Source organism: Ictalurus punctatus, chromosome 5 (assembly GCF_001660625.3).
Source record: "Ictalurus punctatus breed USDA103 chromosome 5, Coco_2.0, whole genome shotgun sequence".
Lineage (NCBI taxonomy): Eukaryota > Metazoa > Chordata > Actinopteri > Siluriformes > Ictaluridae > Ictalurus > Ictalurus punctatus.
In genome coordinates, this window is record NC_030420.2 from 22,827,647 (window position 1) to 22,847,046 (window position 19,400).

At 40.5% G+C, this 19,400-nt stretch overlaps 1 protein-coding gene across 1 annotated transcript in view; it reads right to left on the minus strand.

Annotated features, from left to right (window-relative positions):
* Window positions 1-19,400, minus strand: part of prex1 (phosphatidylinositol-3,4,5-trisphosphate-dependent Rac exchange factor 1) — a 91,574-nt gene that overhangs the window by 25,586 nt on the left and 46,588 nt on the right. Inside the window, exons 10-17 of the mRNA XM_017467875.3 lie at window positions 13,901-14,048; window positions 8,564-8,664; window positions 6,950-7,053; window positions 6,777-6,826; window positions 4,518-4,593; window positions 4,094-4,166; window positions 1,321-1,463; window positions 748-840 (exon numbers count right to left, since the gene is read on the minus strand). Coding sequence (XP_017323364.1) covers window positions 748-840; window positions 1,321-1,463; window positions 4,094-4,166; window positions 4,518-4,593; window positions 6,777-6,826; window positions 6,950-7,053; window positions 8,564-8,664; window positions 13,901-14,048 — 788 coding nt within the window. The remainder of the gene's footprint in view (window positions 1-747; window positions 841-1,320; window positions 1,464-4,093; window positions 4,167-4,517; window positions 4,594-6,776; window positions 6,827-6,949; window positions 7,054-8,563; window positions 8,665-13,900; window positions 14,049-19,400) is intronic.

Consider the following 19,400-nt stretch of genomic DNA (forward strand, 5'->3'; position numbering starts at 1 on the left):
AACAATCAAATATGAATGGCTGTGGAGGGGACAACTCTTTACATCTTTTGATGTTTGTGGCCACATAATGTTTATGACCTCGCCAAAAAGCCATCAAGTTGTTTGGGCTATAAGCTGCAAAGTTTTCTCTTCACACCATGTGTCTGGATAGTGTCTTTATTTTCTCTCCTTGTTTAAAGGCAATGTGACATGCTTTCACAAAGTTATGAAAATATCATCAGTCATCCGTATATGCTAATTCGACCAATAAAAAAAATCATTCCACTAGGAGCCAGATCCTTACCTGATGTGTGTAGTGCAGCAGGTGGTGAAATTCGGAAGTGTGTGCTATAGTAAATGCATTTCATAAAAACTTTTGTTTTGCAAAACTCAGTAGGAAATAGGGTTTCATTTTCTCTGACTGTTTCACAGACTACAAAATAAAATGTAAAAAAAAAAATCTAATAGCCAGGACCTGAAAACAAAGTGATTTGTCCACTCCTGATCTGGCTAATATTTACAAGAAGAATAATATAGGACATGAATTCTTCTTGCCTTCTTCTATTTAACAAGGATATTTCATCAAGATTGATGCAAGCACTGATCTACACTTAAACTAATGATAACCAGCTGTTTTAACTCTAAAACGGCACAGCATCTGCACTTGTACATGAACAGAAATCGTACCAAATTCTACCTTTTAATGTAATGTATCAAATGTATGACCATGCTGTGAGATGTTTTACAAAATCTAGTTCTTCCTCTCACCTCAGCATGGGAACCCCTGGTTACACTCTTCACCATGATGGCCTTGTTCTTCTCCTCAATCTCAAATCCATAGTCTTCCTCCTCGGGATGAATCTGCAGAGATCAAGACCAGCCATCAGTTCATTAAAGGTAAGCACTTTGACCTCAGGAGATGAAAGCAGAATTCTAATTTCAGGGGAAATAACTGAAATGCTTGGCATATGTTAATCAAAAAGGAAATGTGAATTTTAGTATTTCTGTGGACTTTATTTTATAAGCACCTCCTGCTGAATCCAATTCACACTCAAAATGAGGGTCATAATGAACATGTTTGCTTTTGATGACAGGTAAACACTCAAAATAGAGCTTGATGCGTTTACTCATCTTCTGCCCTGTTCTATGTTACAAGGATGAAAGAGCAGTGTGTAAAGGTCAGGGTGATTATTAGTAGATGAAGAGGATCCGCTCTGGCCCTGAGCTCACACAGAGGAGACATCAATGTGGTGTATGCATTGGTGAGAGGAACCTTCTATTCACACACAAACACATTCTCAGACTTTACTCAGTGTCCGTGTAAGGGATGATTAGACGCACCACTAGGGACTTAGCCATGATGTTCTCGATGAGCTTAAAGTCGTTGCGAAGCTGCTTGGTTTTAGTGCCCGTGCCCTCAGTCTCCTCATCAGCGTGGAAACGGAAGAACTGCGATTCGTCCTTGAACTCGCTCTTTTCCAGGACTACAACACAGGAAAAAGGCACAAGTATCAGAAACAAGACCAGTAAAGGAGAGTAAGCTGGAAATGGATAAAGAGTTATGAAAGGAGTTATAGTCCAGTGTTCTAAAATTTAATATCGCTCTACTGCATCTGTAGCACGTGTGTAATTCGGTCCCGCTGAGGATTTCGCGACTCTGCGATCGCAGAAACGAATGCAAAAACCTCCAAGACCAAGACGCGTCACGTGACGTCATCACGACACGCATTGCGCCAAAGCCCTCTTCGATTCATGTACTTCGAATGTGAGTACAGCTAAAAGGTCTCAATTACCAACAAACATCGCCGCGAAAGATGTCATTTTGCCAATTCATGTAGTTTTCCACAATAAAAGCACAAAGAACTCCACAAGTTGCATCACAAATTTTGAAGAAGAAAAAAAGCCACAGCAAAATCAAGCATTTTGAGCCATAACCAATCACAAAAAACTGAAAATCTAGGACGGACTGGTGATTGCAGCAGAACAAGAAAACACGTTTTTCTTCAATGAGAAAAGAAAAACAAACCTGTTTACTCGAAACTCACAATAGAAGGGCAGTTGTTGCAGCAGCCAATAAATGTTCATAATGTGACTATGTAACATAATGCATAACAGTAGCACTTTTACAGTAAAAATGTCTTAAGCTGAAACAGACATCCTAACTTCCTATACAAATAGTTATGTATTTCAGCAACATCACACAAAGTGGCCAAAAACCAGGCGAGGCCACAGTGGTTTAGTGGTTATCACGTTTGCCTCGCACCTCTGGAGATGGGGGTTTGAATCCCACCTCCGCCCTGTGTACATGGAGTTTGCATTTTCTTGCATGTTCATTTGTTTTCTCCCCATGCTTCAGGGGTTTCCTCCGGGTACTCTGGTTTCTTTCCCTCAGTCCAAAGCCTTGTGCTGTAGGTATTTCCAAATTGTCCATAGTGTGTGAATGGGTGTGCGGTTGTGCCCTGCGATGGGTTGGCACCCGTCTTGTTCTCTGGGATAGACTCCAGGCTCCCCATGACCCTGTTTAGGGTAAGCGGTATGGAAAATGGATTGATGGATGGACACAAAGTGTCTGAAAAACATTCTTTTCAATGAGAGCTAACAACGGTGACAGGAGACAAAATGAGATTTGGAGAGGTAAACTGCACGGGGTGAGTGGCTTGAAGAGATGGGAGAGAGAGACGCTAATGCGTTTATTTCTTTTCTTCACTGTAAAACAATCTCCGTGATTTTTTTTAATGAAGAAAAAGAAAATTGCTCTCACTGTATAACCAGACCCTTTTTGCTTATTGACCGATCGACAATTCTCATAAACGCTGATGACTTGATTTGATTTTTTTTAAAGACTGAGTAGTGAACCCTGTGTGGTAGGCTTTTTAACGGACACTGTGTGTTTGCTGACCAATCTTTTATACAATCTTCCTTGCCTTTATGATGCAAAACCAGAGGCGGCATATAAACAACAGCATTTATTAGCATTCAAATCACATGATAATGTATCAGTGTTACTCCAGCTCGGGCCTAGGCTGATGAGTGATCACGCGAACATGAGGGTTTTTTTTCTCTCTCGTTTTTTTCTTCACCGGTCTTAAACAGCAGGAACTGTGCTGTTTGTGGAAAACCTGCCACGTAGGATATTTTCTTCCCCAAAACTGAAAGTGACAGATGTGTTTGCACATCTGAGGGGTGAGAGATGTGAGATGGGGGGACAAACTGTTCAGTACTGTGCAGCGTTTCCCAGTTAAACATCTCTGTAATTTGTTTTGTGAGCGGACATCAGAAATAAGCAGTGCTGTTATTGATTTAACAGGAAGTGTGTGTGTGCCTCTCGTCTCGTACTGACGTGGTGTGTGGATGCGCGTGTTTGTGCTTCTGTCTTTTTTTTAATGCTTTTGTTCCACTCCAACTCGCTGATACTGTTCTAACAGCTGGAGACAGCTGCTAATAGACATGCGGACACTTTGGCCCTCAGCCAGGCACACAGCCTCAGGGGTTCATCAAGAACCTTTAAGGAGAACTAAAGAGGCACTTTCAGTAGCAACATAATTCATTTATTTGAATTAACTGCTGCAAAATTGTGATAATGTTTGCACACAAAACTAAGGAGATTAAATAAATACTTAAATAACATCCAACAGCAAACCTGCGCCTCATACTCAGCACACTTTCATGATATGTAGGCTCACAGCTGCTCTAATTTAAGACCCTTGAACACACTAAAACATGGCCACGGTTCACTCTCTGGCCCCAGACACTAAAAGTGTTGCAATAGCAAACAAGGAAAGCCAAGGCTCATTGCAAATTCTGTTTATGGCAAAATCAGCAGGTCAGTCTGGAATCATGTACACACACATTTCCGAGTTTTTTTCTTCACTCTCGATTTCTTTTTAAACTTTCACCTCAAAGCCCAGCTTCACTACTATTGCCAAATCTAGCAATGCTGTTGTTTTTAAGATTCATGCTGCCTCATCTGGTGAAATCCTTTTAATATCATCACGCTACAGGCTCCAGAACTACAGAACATCAGATTTGGTTCCATATTTGTGATTTATTTACACTTTGTAAACATCACACTCCCATAAAGTAAATATCGTGAGTCACAACGGAGAGACTTTACCGTGGTGCATGAAGCCGTTGTTGCACAGGCCGACCCCGAGTGTGACGGCATCCTCGCGGGTAGAACAGTCTCCCTGAGAGATGTTTACACAACATGAGAGGGAGAGAGAGAGAGAGCGAGCGAGAGAGCGAGAGGCAGAGCGAGACAGAGAGAGAGAGAGAGCGAGAGAGAGATCATTAAATTCTGTTAAATTCCACATGCACCTCCTGGGAAAGGTAAAGAAAACCCCAGATCTTCAAAAGGCTGCTGTGTCCCCTATAAAAGACCATATTTTTAGAGGTTTATATACAAATATATAACATTACTAGTTTAGTAACTACACAGTTATGAGCTACATGACATTTAAGGGTCTGTTTGTGTGTGTTTGGAATGGAGGATTGTCTCGTCTCCACACGTGTACTGTAAGTGTTTTATGTCCTCCTACCTGTGAGACAAGCCAGTCCACCAGTTTACTAGCTGGTAACACTGATTTAAACGTCTTCAGGTGGTGGTCTCTGTCTCTGCATGGAGAAGAAAGGAATGAGTAAACAGACCTACACGATCCTAGGGAGGCTCTTTGTTCCATCCACTTTATTTATTTAATTTTTTTAACTTCACACAAAAAAGTTTGCACACTCTTAGAACAAAAATGAAGGATATGATTAATGCGGTTAAGAGTTACTGTATTATTTATGTATTTATTTCTGCCTTATTTTCTTCTGATTTAGATTCCTGGACACTAGCTAGTTCTCACCTACTGCACATAATCGATTGATGTTGGAAAGTGAATGCTAATTTGCGTCTGTTTGACAGCTGAACACAACCTGAGATGAGCGAACACACACCTGCACTTAACTAGTGTCACTCTGATAAACACACAGTGTCGCTTCCCATGAGCATCAGTGAGGCTTGGATGCCCATGATCCTGTCACTGGTTCCACTTCCACTGGACCACTTTTGGTAAGTAAGTACTAACCACTGCATAACAGGAACACCCCACAAGACCTGCTGTTTTGGAGATGCTCTGACCCAGTGGTCTATCCTTCACAATCTGACCCTGTCAAAGTCACTCCGATCCTTACACCGATCCGCCCATTTTTCCTGCTTTCGATACAAAAACTTCGAGAACTGACTGTTCACTTGCTCCCTAATATATCCCACCCCTTGACAGCTACCACTGTAACAAGATAATCAATGTTATTCGCTTCTCCTGTCAGTGCTTTTAACGTTATGGCTGACTAACACTAACATTATAACACAAGGAACTGCAACCGTTCTTCCTTGCCCCCCCCCCAAAAAAACAAAAAAGTACTGCAAAGAAAAGTAAATAAAATCAGCTTTTTTTGGAATCGCCCTGTATATCATTCTATATATCACCTTTGAGACCGCAGAGTCCTTTTTACCTTGATTTGTTGCAGTAAAACTATCTAAAGCAACTAGCAGTGAATTACCATCGAGAAACACTTTATTCGAATATTAATCAAATATTACGTTTTCAGCAGAAGAAAAAAAAAAACAGAAATAAACAAGCACGTGAGGCGTGTCACGAAAAGCACGCTTTGGACAGTGTTTCTGCATACATGCTTTTGTCTGACCACAGTGACACACAAGCTGGAGTGTTTCTCCCAGTGATGAACCACAAACAAAGCTGATTAGTCCACCACAAAACATCCTACATCATGGAGGATTCTTTGTGCACTAGTTAGGAAAGAGGAAGTGTGGTAAGATGAGTGCAGTCAGCAGCTCATTGCTGAGCGTCAAGCAAGCTAGAGATGTGAGAACAGAAAACGGAAGGACGTGGAGTAATAACAGGAACACAGTGTCAGAGTCAACTAACGCAGTGGTGCTCTGGCGGTGCGGTTTCTAGTTATACTTTTGTCCACACTTTAATATGTGTAAAGGCACGTGACTTTTCATTTTTACTACAAGGTGTGCGGGTGTAGGTGAATTCCCTATACAGTTCAATTTAATTGCACAGGAATATATTTATGATTACAGCAGCAGTTCATTATATAGAAGTCTGCAGGATCTAGGTGAGATTATCCACTGAAGCAGAGGTGAGACATTACTAAAACTAAAGCTACAGTTCCCCTCACTAAATTGTGATCCCCAGTCAGAGTGAGTGAGGGAGTGAGTGAGCAGTGGACTAATAATACATATTTCCAGCGTGGATCGTTCCAGTCGGGTCTGTAGTTTTACAATCATTCATAGAAAATGCTGCAACTCCATTCTGAGCCCACTAGAAATTGTGCAGAACATCAGGGTTCTTCGAGGATTTTGCGACTTTGTGATTGCAGAAATTCACGCAAAATCAATCAGACTGCACAATATTTGGAAGAGATTGCAATTTTTCCAAAATTACTGCAGATTTTCCACAGATTTGGATCACAACACGCATTCACCCAAAGACCTCTTCCTTTCACTTGTGTCAAACAGGGGTACAGCTTAAAAGGACTTATTTACCCACAAACATCACTGTGAAAGACTACTTAAACAATTTTGTGCAATTTCGCCAATTCAAGTAGATTTCTGAAAAAGAAAAGAAAAGAAAAGAAAATTCTGCAAGTTGCATTGCAAATTTTGAAGAACAAAAAAGCCGCGGCAAAATCAAGCGTTTTTGGCCGCAACAATCACAATGAAAAAAACCCCTCTGAAATACTGTACAGACTGTTTAATGATGGACTCATCCATGTGTAATACTTACTTAATCACAGGTATGAACATGCTGTGGAGACGACAGTACAGTCTCACACCCTACAAACATAGTGGATACAAACACACAGTTATTCCCACGCACCAATTTAAGAAACAAATATACATTACATATGGCATTAAACTCAAATATTATGTGATGGTATGAAATATGTGAGGAAATACCTTGGATACGATATCCTCCATTTCGCTCCTGGCTTTGTAAGTGCCGTCATCGTAACGGAACCGATACAGTACCTGCTCGTTCTTAAACTGGTGTTTATCTGAAACTACAAAAGAACAACAAAAAAATACCTTAGTCTAGACCGCTCATGTTTTCTTCAGATTCAATGCGTGATTACAACAAATATTTTATTTGTTTGTCTTGTCACATGGGTGCACGGTGGCCTCCAGGGTTAGGGGTTCAATGCCCTGAGTTTGCATGTTCTCATCATGCTTCGGGGGTTTCCTCTGGATACTCCGGTTTCCTCCCCCAGTCCAAAAGACATGCACCGTAGGGCAATTGGCATTTCCAAATTGTCCATAGTCTGTGAATGGGTGTCAGTGTGTGTGCGATAGTGCCCTGTGATGGGTTGGCACCATGTCCAGGGTGTCCCCCGCCTTGTACCCCGAGTTCCCTGGGTTAGGCTCCAGGTGACCCTAGGTGGGATGTGCGGTACAGAAAATGTATAGATGAATGGATGGATGGTCACATTTTCCCATTAGAATACCAAAAGTTGTCTTTCAAAATAAAGACAACTTTGTGTTGTGAAAGCATATACATTACTGATGTATGGACAGAAATTCTCTGCTACTATCAAAGACTCTCTCTAAACTAACACATTCAGTTTGTGAGCAGCTCTGGATCAGTACAAAAGGGGAGGAAATGGAAATCTAGCAATGTGTTGGCTGACTTATTTCTACTCACATTGAGCAGAGAATCCACAAAGCACAAACACCTCTTTCTTAAACTTTAGTAATTAAGGTTTATAGAGACACTTCACAATTTAATGCAGACCTCTGGTTAGTTTTCTGAAGAGAACCGAGCTCTATCATAGACCAAAATGCTAACCTCGATTAAAGTGTCCTTACTGACCTTATGTAGCTCTTACAAAAATCTATTTCTGTATTTTTGACCGACGAAATAATGATTTCTCTATATTCGGGGAATCTATATTCTATACACAGGGTATGTTGTTTTATCTATCAAAATTAATTTGAAAATTTGAAGGTTTGCAGTCTTGCATTATCATCAGTGAATGATCGAATCTCAAGTGTCCCGGGTGACCTTGTGTCTCCTCAAACCTTACAACCTAGGCCATCTTATTAGTCTCAAGGAACTACTGTTTGACCAGAATCGTTTTCTCCAATCTCATATCACACACCTATAAACACACACACACACATTCACACACACAATCCACTTGCTTGCTGAGTGCAGTGTGGAGTGCCTGAGCAGGGCCATGTCATTATCCCTGGTTTGGCTTTGGGATAAGGCAAACACTTCACTCCATCCATTATTCATGACCAGGTTGTTTTCCGTCACAACACTCCTGCTTTGGGGGACGGAGAGCAAATCTCGATGATGAGCTCAGGTTACTGTGCAGTGTTGATACTGGATGTACGCCAATGCTTTAGGACTTTTTTTTTTGCTGCATTTCAGCTTTTAATCATAAAATGTATAGACAGAACAAAATTAGGTTCTGTCAATGAGAAAGAAAGTGATACGGTAAAAACTTAAAAGTGAAAAGAATGACAGAAAAAAAAAGCAAGAGATTAAAGAACACATGAGATTCTCACCGTGGTGGATGAGACCGTTCTCCAGCAGTGCTTGGCCCAAATTGATCCCTTCCTCTGGTTTACTGATTTCTCCACTCTCTAACAGCCAGGCGACAAACTCACTGCAGGACACACACACACACACACAAGATAAGCCTCTATAGAACACTACACACTTATTGCCATATAAATATGTTTCCTTATTCCCACAGTAATCTTTTACTTTTTACTCAACACCACCAAAATGGCACTGATGTCAGTTTGTGTGTGTGTACATATACATATATACACACACACACACACACACACACACACACACACACACACACACACACACACACACACACACTGCTGCTATATATATGACAAAGCGTGTGAAAGTTACCAGAATAAATCATATGGAGATTGCTGTGACACTTTAAAGTACATGTGAGACATTTTGCAGAGGTGAGGGTGAGAGTGAATCCATATTTCCTTGCTAATAAATGGAAATGGGTGTAGACCATGGACAGGTTAAGGGTTAGTGATTTTACTAACAATCTTTGCAATATTTTGTTCTGCTCAGAGAAAAGCTGTGGTCTAAATGAATCCCCCAGGATCTATAAGGGGGGGCATAGACGACGTGGAACCTCAGCTTGTTTCTTGCACTAGTCTAACAAGGTCTATGTGTAGACTGCATACCACAGAGTCATATATACAGTCCAAATACTTATGGACCTGGCTGTATGGCAATCACTGCCATATGTAATAATATTCATGTAATTAGCATTCATATGTAATCAGGATCATAATCTTCAATACTGACTAGCTAGCTTGCTAAAATGCTAACTTGACGGATTTCTGATAGAATTTTTAAGTCACATTCATACATATTATCTTAACCGTTGATATGAGCTAGTAAGCAAACATGAGCTAATCTAACAAGATTTCTGAGAAGTGTTAAGTCATTAATTTGTGTTCATAATGCTCTCTACTACATGCTACCATGAGCTATTCTAACAGGATTTCTGAGAGGAATGGTAAGTCACAAAACACCTCTACAGCTGACTAACTAGCTAATATGGGCTAACTAAACAAAATCTTTTAATTGGACTGTTACGACATATTCATATATACTGACAGTATTTACTGGTATAGCTAGCTATCTAGCTAGCCTGAGCTAACCTAGGAGAATTTCTGAGTGGAATGTTAAGTCAAGGACAAAATAAGAATTTCATTGTACCAAGTAGATATAACAATAAAGATCTTGAATCTTAAGTCAAATTCATATATACTGATAATATGTACTGCTATAGCTGGCTATCTTGGTAACCTGAGCTAAACTATCAAGATTTCTGAGTGGAATCTTAAGTCAAATTCATATATACTGATAATATTTACTGATATATCTGGCTATCTAGCTAACCTGAGCCTAACTAGCAGGATTTCTGAGAGGAATGTTCAGTCAAATTTATATATACTGATAGTATTTACCGCTAACCGCAACTGAGGAGGGTGAAGGTTAACATGTGCTTTCTCTGACATACTGTACTGTATGTGAAGCCTTCCAATCGCATCTTTTCAAACTGTTGCTCACGCAGCATCACAGCTCAGCTTGACACACTCGGAGAAACATGTTATCTACCCTCTACTGCATGTGTGAGCTCACAGACGCACATGACTGACTAGTGTCACTGTGATTGACATAGAAAGGAGTGTGCCACCCAGAGAGCACAACCAATTTTGCTACCTTGGCTCCTCGATGGAGAGAGGTGCATCTTTAATTCCATATATGGGCTCAAAGACACACCCATTTGTCCCACTCAAGAATACACCCATCCAGTCTGTGATCCGGAGACAGTCCTCTAGGCGGAACATGTGCACATGTTTTGGGGCTGTGAGTTTTGATGGACCACTGAAGATAGGGGATGTATTTGTTTGACCTTTCAAGAAACGTATGCCAACTACACTGATAAAATGCACTCTTCACATGGAATTACACATGTAGCTTGTACTAAATAAAACTCAGATATTAACAATACATAAGAATATTCCTGGTTGCATTATTAGGCAGGGCTTAATGTGAATTTACATTTCGAATGGCGACAAATTATAAGAAGAAAATAAATAAGTGAACAGGATTACTTACTAATGCAATTAAGAAAATGTTGTAAATCATATGCTATGGCCTTCACAGTCACCAGATCTCAGCCCAACCGAACACGCGTGAGAGATTTAGAACCGATGTGATAGACAGCGCTCTAGACCACCATTATCAAAACACCTATACAGAGAATATCTTTTGGAAGAATGGTTTTCATCTCTCTGGGACAGTTCTGGAAAATTGTAAACTCGATCGCCTGACACGCTGAAGAATAGTTCGAGAAAATAAGGAAGGCTAAAAAGAGAGGAAAAGACAGCAAGTCTGCCCTGCTTATGTAAGCCTCTAATCCAAACTAGCCGGGGGGGGGGGGGGGGGGGGGGGGAGGCGTCCCTGAGGGGAATTAATGAGTGTTTATGCAGCTCATTAATATTCTCCATGGCTCAAGCACATGCAGTTTCTCACATGGGGCAAATGTGTGAAAGATATATATATATATATATATATATATATATATATATATATATATATATATATATATATATATATAAAATGTTCAACATCTTGACTATTTAATATTCACTGTTCTGCACTATTTGAAGGTCCCTATTTAAATGTAAGCAAATTAGTAATATTGACATTTACATTTATGGCATTTAGCAGACGCCTATATCCAGAGCAACTCCCATTTATTTTATTTATACAACTGAGCAGCTGAGAATTAAGGGTCTTGCTCAAGGGTCCAGCACTAGCCTGGTGGTACTGGGATATGAACTCACGACCTTCCGATCAGAAGTCTAATGTCTTAACCAGTGTCTTTGTACAAAAGGTCTGATTTTCCACATGCCTAACCTCTTCTACTAAAGCGTGTTCAGACGACACTCCGATTAATTTGATCTAAAATGGATCATAAGGTTTTGCACAAACTTGCGGAGTCCATGCCAGCTCCAGTGCACACCGTCATTAAAGCAAAAACAATACATAGCCTACCAAATACTAAGAAACTCTGAAATTCATATAAATATTTCAAAGATTCTACTTTTCACTCAAGTTGTTGTCAATAATATGATTTGTAATTAAACTTCTTGTATTAAATTAGAAAATAATGCAAAACAGAAACATTATGCTCTTTTGGACCCCACTGTGTGTGTGTGTGTGTGTGTGTGTGTGAGAGAGTGTGTGAGAAGAGAGAGATAATTGCACAGTGCATCAAAAACATGCATCCAAGTAACACAAGCTGACTTTGCTTATTTACCGGCTATCAATAATGCTACTAAAAGCCCTTTTTTTTTTTTTTTTTTAAAGAGGCAATTAAAAAGAACAATGTAATCAGGACTATAATGAGAAGAAAACCCTTTCCCAAAAATCACTGTAACAAACAGGGGAAGACTCTTTAACAGACCCACTCAAGAACAGATTCCTGGACCTTATCCAGCCTATACAGATGCGAGTCTGTATCCAAACCTGTGATGCTCAAGTTCCTGTAACAGGGCATCTACAGCTCAGCTGTTTGCACCTGATGAAGCAAAGCCTCATGGCGAGCAATTGCGCTGGAAACGTGAACTCCATCCAGTCGTGTGCTTAAAGCCTGTAACAACACAGCTGTGCATACAGAGAGTACACCTCCACAGCAGTTTCATAGCACTACAAGGTACCACATTTTAGATCTCAATATGAGATGGCCAAATAAAATGATTCATATGTTAAACTACACTATACACTCTATCTACGAGTTCTTTACGCTTTAACTTAGGATAGGAAATAAGGTAGCTTCGTTTTACCCAGGCAGGCAAATAACCTTTTTTTTGCTCCTCAATCAGTGCAATGCAAAGGGGGGAATTTTAATTGCTCTGAGGAATCTTGCTCACACACAAACACACTTGAGTTGGGCAAACACACACACACACCACACACTCACACACAGTTTGAGAGTTCAATGCATGTGTACAGCATCCATTGTTCATTCACGATGCTGAAAGACAGTGTAAATGTGAGAGACTGAAAAAAAAAACACACACACACACACACAGAGAGAGAGAGAGAGAGAGAGAGAGAGAGAGAGAGAGAGAGAGAGAGAGAGAGAGAGAGAGAGAGAGAGAGAAGGTAGTGAATGAGGAAAACCTTTTCTAATTAAGGATGTTTGCTGGGAATGTCTGCATCTGATGGGGTGCTTGGCACTGAGCTTGGGAAAGCATTTCCAAGCATCCTGTGTGTGTGTGTGTGTGTGTGTGTGTGTGTGTGTGTGTGTGTGTGTGTGTGTGTGTGTGTGTGTGTGTGTGTTTTCACTCAGGAGGCCTCTCAGATTTAAGGTGACTTTCAGTTAAAGTTCTTCAGAATGTCAAAAGTGTTACCCTGTCAGAAGTCGAACCCTTTTCTATAAGGCTAAGAGTACTTGCCTATTTAAGGAACATGTCATGTTATTGTCTTTAACATTTAATAAATGCAGACAGATGATTTGCCATTATACCACAGCACTACTGAAATCTCGAATCTGATTGGCCAGAAAGAAGGTGTTGATTAATTGTGTATAACAGCACAGCTTGGACAGTAGTTCAGCTGTAAGATAAATAACAGGTTTATGATGTATGTTATCTGTGAGGTGATGTTTATTGTTCAGGTTCAGAGTTTTGTTACAGCCAGACGTAAAGCTGTTCCTTTAAGTTTTCTGACACAAGTTTCGCGTTACAGTTTCTCTGAAACATGATCAGCTGGATTTTTCTTTGTCTTCAAGAAAGATATAAATGACAGGGGGTGACAGGGCAACAGGGGAAATATTTATAGTTGCTATGACATAAGTGATGACAGGAAATTACCTGAATGTTCCACAACATTAAACATAACTATAAATGGATTAACAGCATGGAGTTGTTTATCAGATAAATTGCAAGTGATATGAAGGGTATACGAAACTGGGGGACATACTGTTAGAGGTAAATATCAACTTTGCCATAGTAACACCATCGCACTAGCCTGTCATGTTTTTTTCCATTACACAGTAAAAAGAGACACAAATAAATATACAATCCCCTCTCCGACTGGAACAACAAAGAGGTGAAATGCATGCTCAACTGGGTTAAGGTCTGGTGAGTTGATTTAGCCAGTCTAATCATTGTCTTGCCGCATGATGAAGGCTTTGCTGTTCCAATATTTTCATAGGGGATGGTATTTCCCCAGAAACGATGCATGATTTAGTGATGTCATACACAAATCTGAAAAATTTATGTTTAGCAGTTCGTCATCCCTCTAATACACAATAAGGTAGTATGTGAAAGACTCACTTTCCCAGGAAGCACTTGGGCACGATGGTGAGCTTCCTCCGGCGATCTTTGATCAGATGGCGGCTCTTGGTCATCATCATGTGGTAGAGCTTCTCTCCTTTCTCTGCGATCATAACGTAAGCATCTCGCTCCATTCCCAGTTTGAGACCTGGACACAGAGGAAGGCAGTTAAGACGGCACAGCAAACGCTAAAAGAAGTTCCTACTGCAGTCAAAATGACTAAGAATGTTGGTACTGAAAAACAGAAAAGAGGGCAGCAGGATTTTGTGAAAAGAGTGCTACTTATGTGGCTTAAACAGATATGTGCTGGAATCCATAACAAATTCCAGAAGCAGATGAAGCTAGTTAATAACTGATTATAAACAAGATCATGATTTGCATAATTTTACGAGGAGTGATTTGATTTCTCTTATCGTTTTTTTTTTCCACTTTCTCTCTTTTGGGTGTGTGATGAGGGACACGTGCATCCTCATATACACACACCTGGGTTCTCTTTCTCCCAAGTGGATGAAGTGTCATGTGCATCTATAGCATAAAATAAGTCATGTAGCTGAAGTTAGGAACATTGTGTAATTTTGCATGTGCACTGGGTAACTGAACAGGAGCGAGCACACAGCTTGCTAAATATAGTGACTGCACACTGGGGAACTGTGTGTAAATATGCACAAAACCCCCAAAGACAAACAGGCTGGGGGGGGGGGGGGGGGGGGCAAACCAGAGCTTGAGAGTCCATCAACTTGACGCCCAACTTACAATGCAGAAGGAGCTGCACTTGTGAACATGACCTGGGTCAGACGGAGGGAGTGGAACAGTCAGAAGCAGAAAACAGCTGGAGTTGAAAAAGAGGAAGCAGCTGCTCACTTCTCGTCTCCAGGTGGACTAAAGAGAGCACTTCCATTTCCTAATTAACGTCTTTTGCTGGTTATGTGTGTTTCACAGCTTCCGAAACGGTGCACTCTGCGACTGAAATACTCTGCACTCTGCTACTTGAAATAGTCTGTATTTATCAAGCCAAGTCAAGTCAAAGAAGTGTGCTTAATGCATCATTCTGAAAGTCTAACAGTAGTACAAGTAAAGTCTGACTTAGTGGCCGAGAGCTGAGAGTGGAAAACAAGACTGTGGTAACATCAGAATTATGAGCCTCATTACGGCAGGGTTGAAGGCAATAACAGCACGACCACAAGCTACCGCCCAAAAACTGTGCAAAAGGTACCCCGATGCAAAAACAGCAGGAAAAGCATACATTTGCAGAAACAAGCCAAGTGTAAGGCTACCACAATAACACGACACAATGTCAGCTGAGGTATAAATCAAATAAGCAAAAATCACAGAGGTGGTCAATTTTCTGGCATTGAATCACTGCCATGAGCATTCCAGTGGAAAGTTCAATGATGTCAAAAGGACAACAACAAGTGTTTATGAACTAGGTGTCTTCATTATAACAAATAACAAAATGGGTTAAATATGTTGGATAGTAATAATGGGAGAAGGTGGGAGCAAAGGAAATGTGTTCGCTCTGTCATCCAGTGACTGCCAGTACACATCCCAAAAACGCCACAGCCATCTGTGGCTAGGAGTCTCCACTGTCAATCACAGCAATACTAGCCAAGCGTGGGTATCTGTGAGCTTGGGTGCATTCGAAATTGCGTACTGATCAGTATAAGCGTGTAGCATGAATACAAACCGGACGTACTACGTCAGCCATGTTGGCATCGTCATGTGACCTACAACTTAAAAAGATCTGACGCGCTGCCTTCCGCAATATTCTTACAGCTCTTCGGTGCAGTGTCCATTGCTTCCATACTGCAAAATCTCGGTGGAAGCAGTAGGTCATCCGGGTATTTCTCACCTACTGTTTTATGAATACTGAGAATTCTGACATACTACTCCTTTGGCGTACTGCTTTTCGCCTACTGTACAATAGGGTAGTAGGGATATTTGGATGCAGCCATTGTGTATGTGGAAGAGAGTCCTTGAGCAAGACCCTTAAACCTCAACTGTTCAGTTGTATAAAATGAGATGAATGCAAGTCGTTCGGGATGAGAGCGTCTGCCAAATGCTGTAAATGTAAATGTAAGAGGGCAGTTAGCAGTTTGTCTGATGTAGCATAAACAGCAGTTCGAAAAGATGCACTGGCTGGCTTTATGTGTTTCACAGGAAGTTAATGCTAGCCTTTAACCTCCCCAGTCTGTAGCTGTTGTGTGACAGATGAGAATTAGCTAGTGGGTGTGAATTAGCAAAGGAAAAAAAAGGGCAATTATTAGGGTAAAAAATCCAAAAAAATATATCTGGTCTGAGTGAGATATAAATTTGCTCCAATAGCTTGTATACCCTTTGCGTTTATAGTTGACTCAACCATATTTTGTATGATCCCCCCTCAGCCTCACCCTGACTGGGTGACCAATCTTTGCCAATTTACTGACAGATCTGTTCTAACTCATATAACCATGCTTTTTTCCAATCAGGTCTGGAGATGGAGAGGGTCTAAAATTCTTTTCAAAATAATTTTCTGTAGATTTTGCATAATGTTTTGGATTATTGTCTTGTAGCAAGACAGGGGCAGTGGTGGCTTGACGGGTAAGGCTTTGCTTTACTGATCAGAAGGTCCGGGGGTTCTGCCAAGCTACCACTGTTGGGCCCTTGAGCAAGGCCCTTAACCTTCTCTGCTCCAGGGTCACTGTATCATGGCAAGCCCTGCGCTCTAACATCAACCTCCTAACATGTTGGGATATGCAAAGAAAAGAATTTCACTCTATTTTTAATAGAGGTATATTTTCTATTCCATTTTCCATTCACCATTGGAATATAATCTCTTACTCAGTTATAGTTCAGTGCCTGTAACTGAATTTAATTCAAATGTAACTATTCATAGATTGTAAAAAATGTGGCTCTACTGGTTTGATTTGTATCATGAACATGTAATCAAGTATTGTTACATGATATTCATGTCATTCCCCCCCCCCATCACTAGGATGTAGCCGTGGGTGGCAATTCAGTCGGGATTATGCATGAAGATGATGATTGAGATGGCTTTGGGGCGGATGAGTGAACAGCTGGTGTGGCTCCTCCATACACGTTCACATGAACCATGGTTTGAGGCTGTCTCACACTCAACCTAATCACCATTAAGACACCATAAAGCAGCCTTCAAACTCCGCTATGTCATTGTTGATGTATATAACACATAAGAGGGACACTGGTTTATGACCAGTGCTTGACCCTGTCTGAGCCAGCTTTTTCCAGCAATCAAATCAAGCTCTGAGCTTGTGATCACTAGCAAGGATGCCGAGACTATAATCCAATGAAAAATGTATAACCATACAACTCAATACCATTGTTTTTGTTACATCACAGTATTAAACTGTTTGGATGGGAAAACTGTTAATGGTATAACTGTTTCTGATTTCCATATCACAAATGACAGTGGATCTGCCTGACTCAAGTCCTATTCTCTATTCTACAAGGTCTATAGACTGGAATTGTAGTGTATGGACCCTCATTTGTCATGTCAGCACTAATCTTTCAAGCAAAGCATGCCTGCCAGTGCCAGATGCTGATGCACAAAATCACATTAACATGCTGCTTCCTTCATCCTAAAGTGCCATTGGGCTTGATTTTAATTAAATAGAAGGCACTACGAAAAGCTGTCAACATAAGGTAGCACTTTAGCATGTCAAACAAAGCCTCGCGTGCAACATGTAATTAACAACCGTGTCTGAAAGCCAGACCTGAGGTCTTTAGAGAAGAAAAGACATGGAAAGAGAGGGAGAGAGGTGTGACTGATGGGGCACCTGTTGCACCGGGCTTCATTTCAAACAGCCGAAACACGATCCACCCCATAAAAAAAAGCTGCTGCTTTCACACAGCACCAGAACAGAACGTCATGTGACGTGCTACCGCTAAGGCAAAGCTCTGAATGCCTAGACTGCGCTGCATTTTCACATTGCCCACTAGGAAGTGATACTGCAGATTGATACATTATACTAAAGAAACACAGTGTCAGTGCTTTTCTAGCTCTGTGATTTATAGCTGTGATAAGATGGTATTCAGATTGAGTGGACTGTGCTACTGAAAACCCTGAAATGGACATCAAACACACAAACCAAGAACAGGTGTCCCATGCGAGACAGGTGTTTCAAATCTGTCACGGAAAACAGCAAAGCGGTCCATAAAAACATTAGACAGAGGAGGCCACTGATGTGCTTTATAGTCTAAAAAAGACTACTATGCTGCCTTTAAGTCTTGTCGGAAATATCGTAATTACGAGGTGAGAGCACTTGAACCCCATCACAGTGCTGTAATGAAATAAATAAATAAGATTTAAGTGGTAATTTTACATGTCGAAACAAACTTCTTGTCGGTGATGATACAAAAAGACAAAAGAGGTTTTCTCATGCCGTCCATTTTCTTCCACACACTGTCAATAGTTTCTGGCAAAAACCACTTGAACCACACCGTGTCATTCTGAACTAGTGCGCACAAACATTTGAGGCAGCGCTAGTTTTAAACAGGGCTGCAGCAAAAGATTATTTCAGTAATAAAATACTCGGGCAGCTATGTTTTTGATCAACCAATTTTAAAATAAATTAAAAAAAAAAAAAAAACATGTCGGTGCATGCTGTAATAGGACAACAATCAATAACGGGGTGATCTGATGCAGCCTGGTACAGTTACTGTTACCACCAGTTGGTTATTTCCTTATAACAGCAGATCTGAAAGTGTTTCATTTCTTTTATACCACAGCACAATATTTTTATTTTGTTTTACTACACGTCATACTTTATCAGTTAACAGTTACATTTAATGTTGTGGATTGGCCATGAAACAAGTTAGAACCTGTCATAACAGCTATAAACATTTGTTCCTTCACCATCCTCTTGTCCTGTCATCCAACAGCTTGTCCCGTTACTGAGAAACCGCGAAGCCCTCTGTCCTAAAGACTCTGTCAGACACCTAATGTTACAGCTTTACCTCTGCCTGTTAAAAAGTACTGGCACTGAAGACTCCTTCTAAAAATGCCACATAAACATGTCCTCATAGCGAACTTCACCATATCAATGATTGTAGGTTTTTACTCTATTTATATGGAGCGTCTGCCTTACAAGTCCCCGTGTACGTTGTTACTACAGAAACAATAATGCATTAGAACGAGCACCTTAATATAAACCTAGCAGTCTGAACTGTCTGGGAAGTACTGTTATAGAAAACTAAATCAACACCTTCTGACCTAAATTGATTATTTAACAATAATATAAATGATTTCAGTTAAGTTGTATTGATTGTGTTTAATTAAATGCGTTATTAGATCATTACATGAACTCACTGGACACTGTATCAGGTAAACTTAGCATGTATGCACACTTAATAGGGACGCAATAACTGACTATAGCCTGTTGTGGGTTAGGGTTAGTTACAACTCTACAAACACGCAACTTCTCCTAATGATGATTTATGAGGAAGTGAAGGGGCATTGGGGACGTGTCTATAAAATGACTGACAA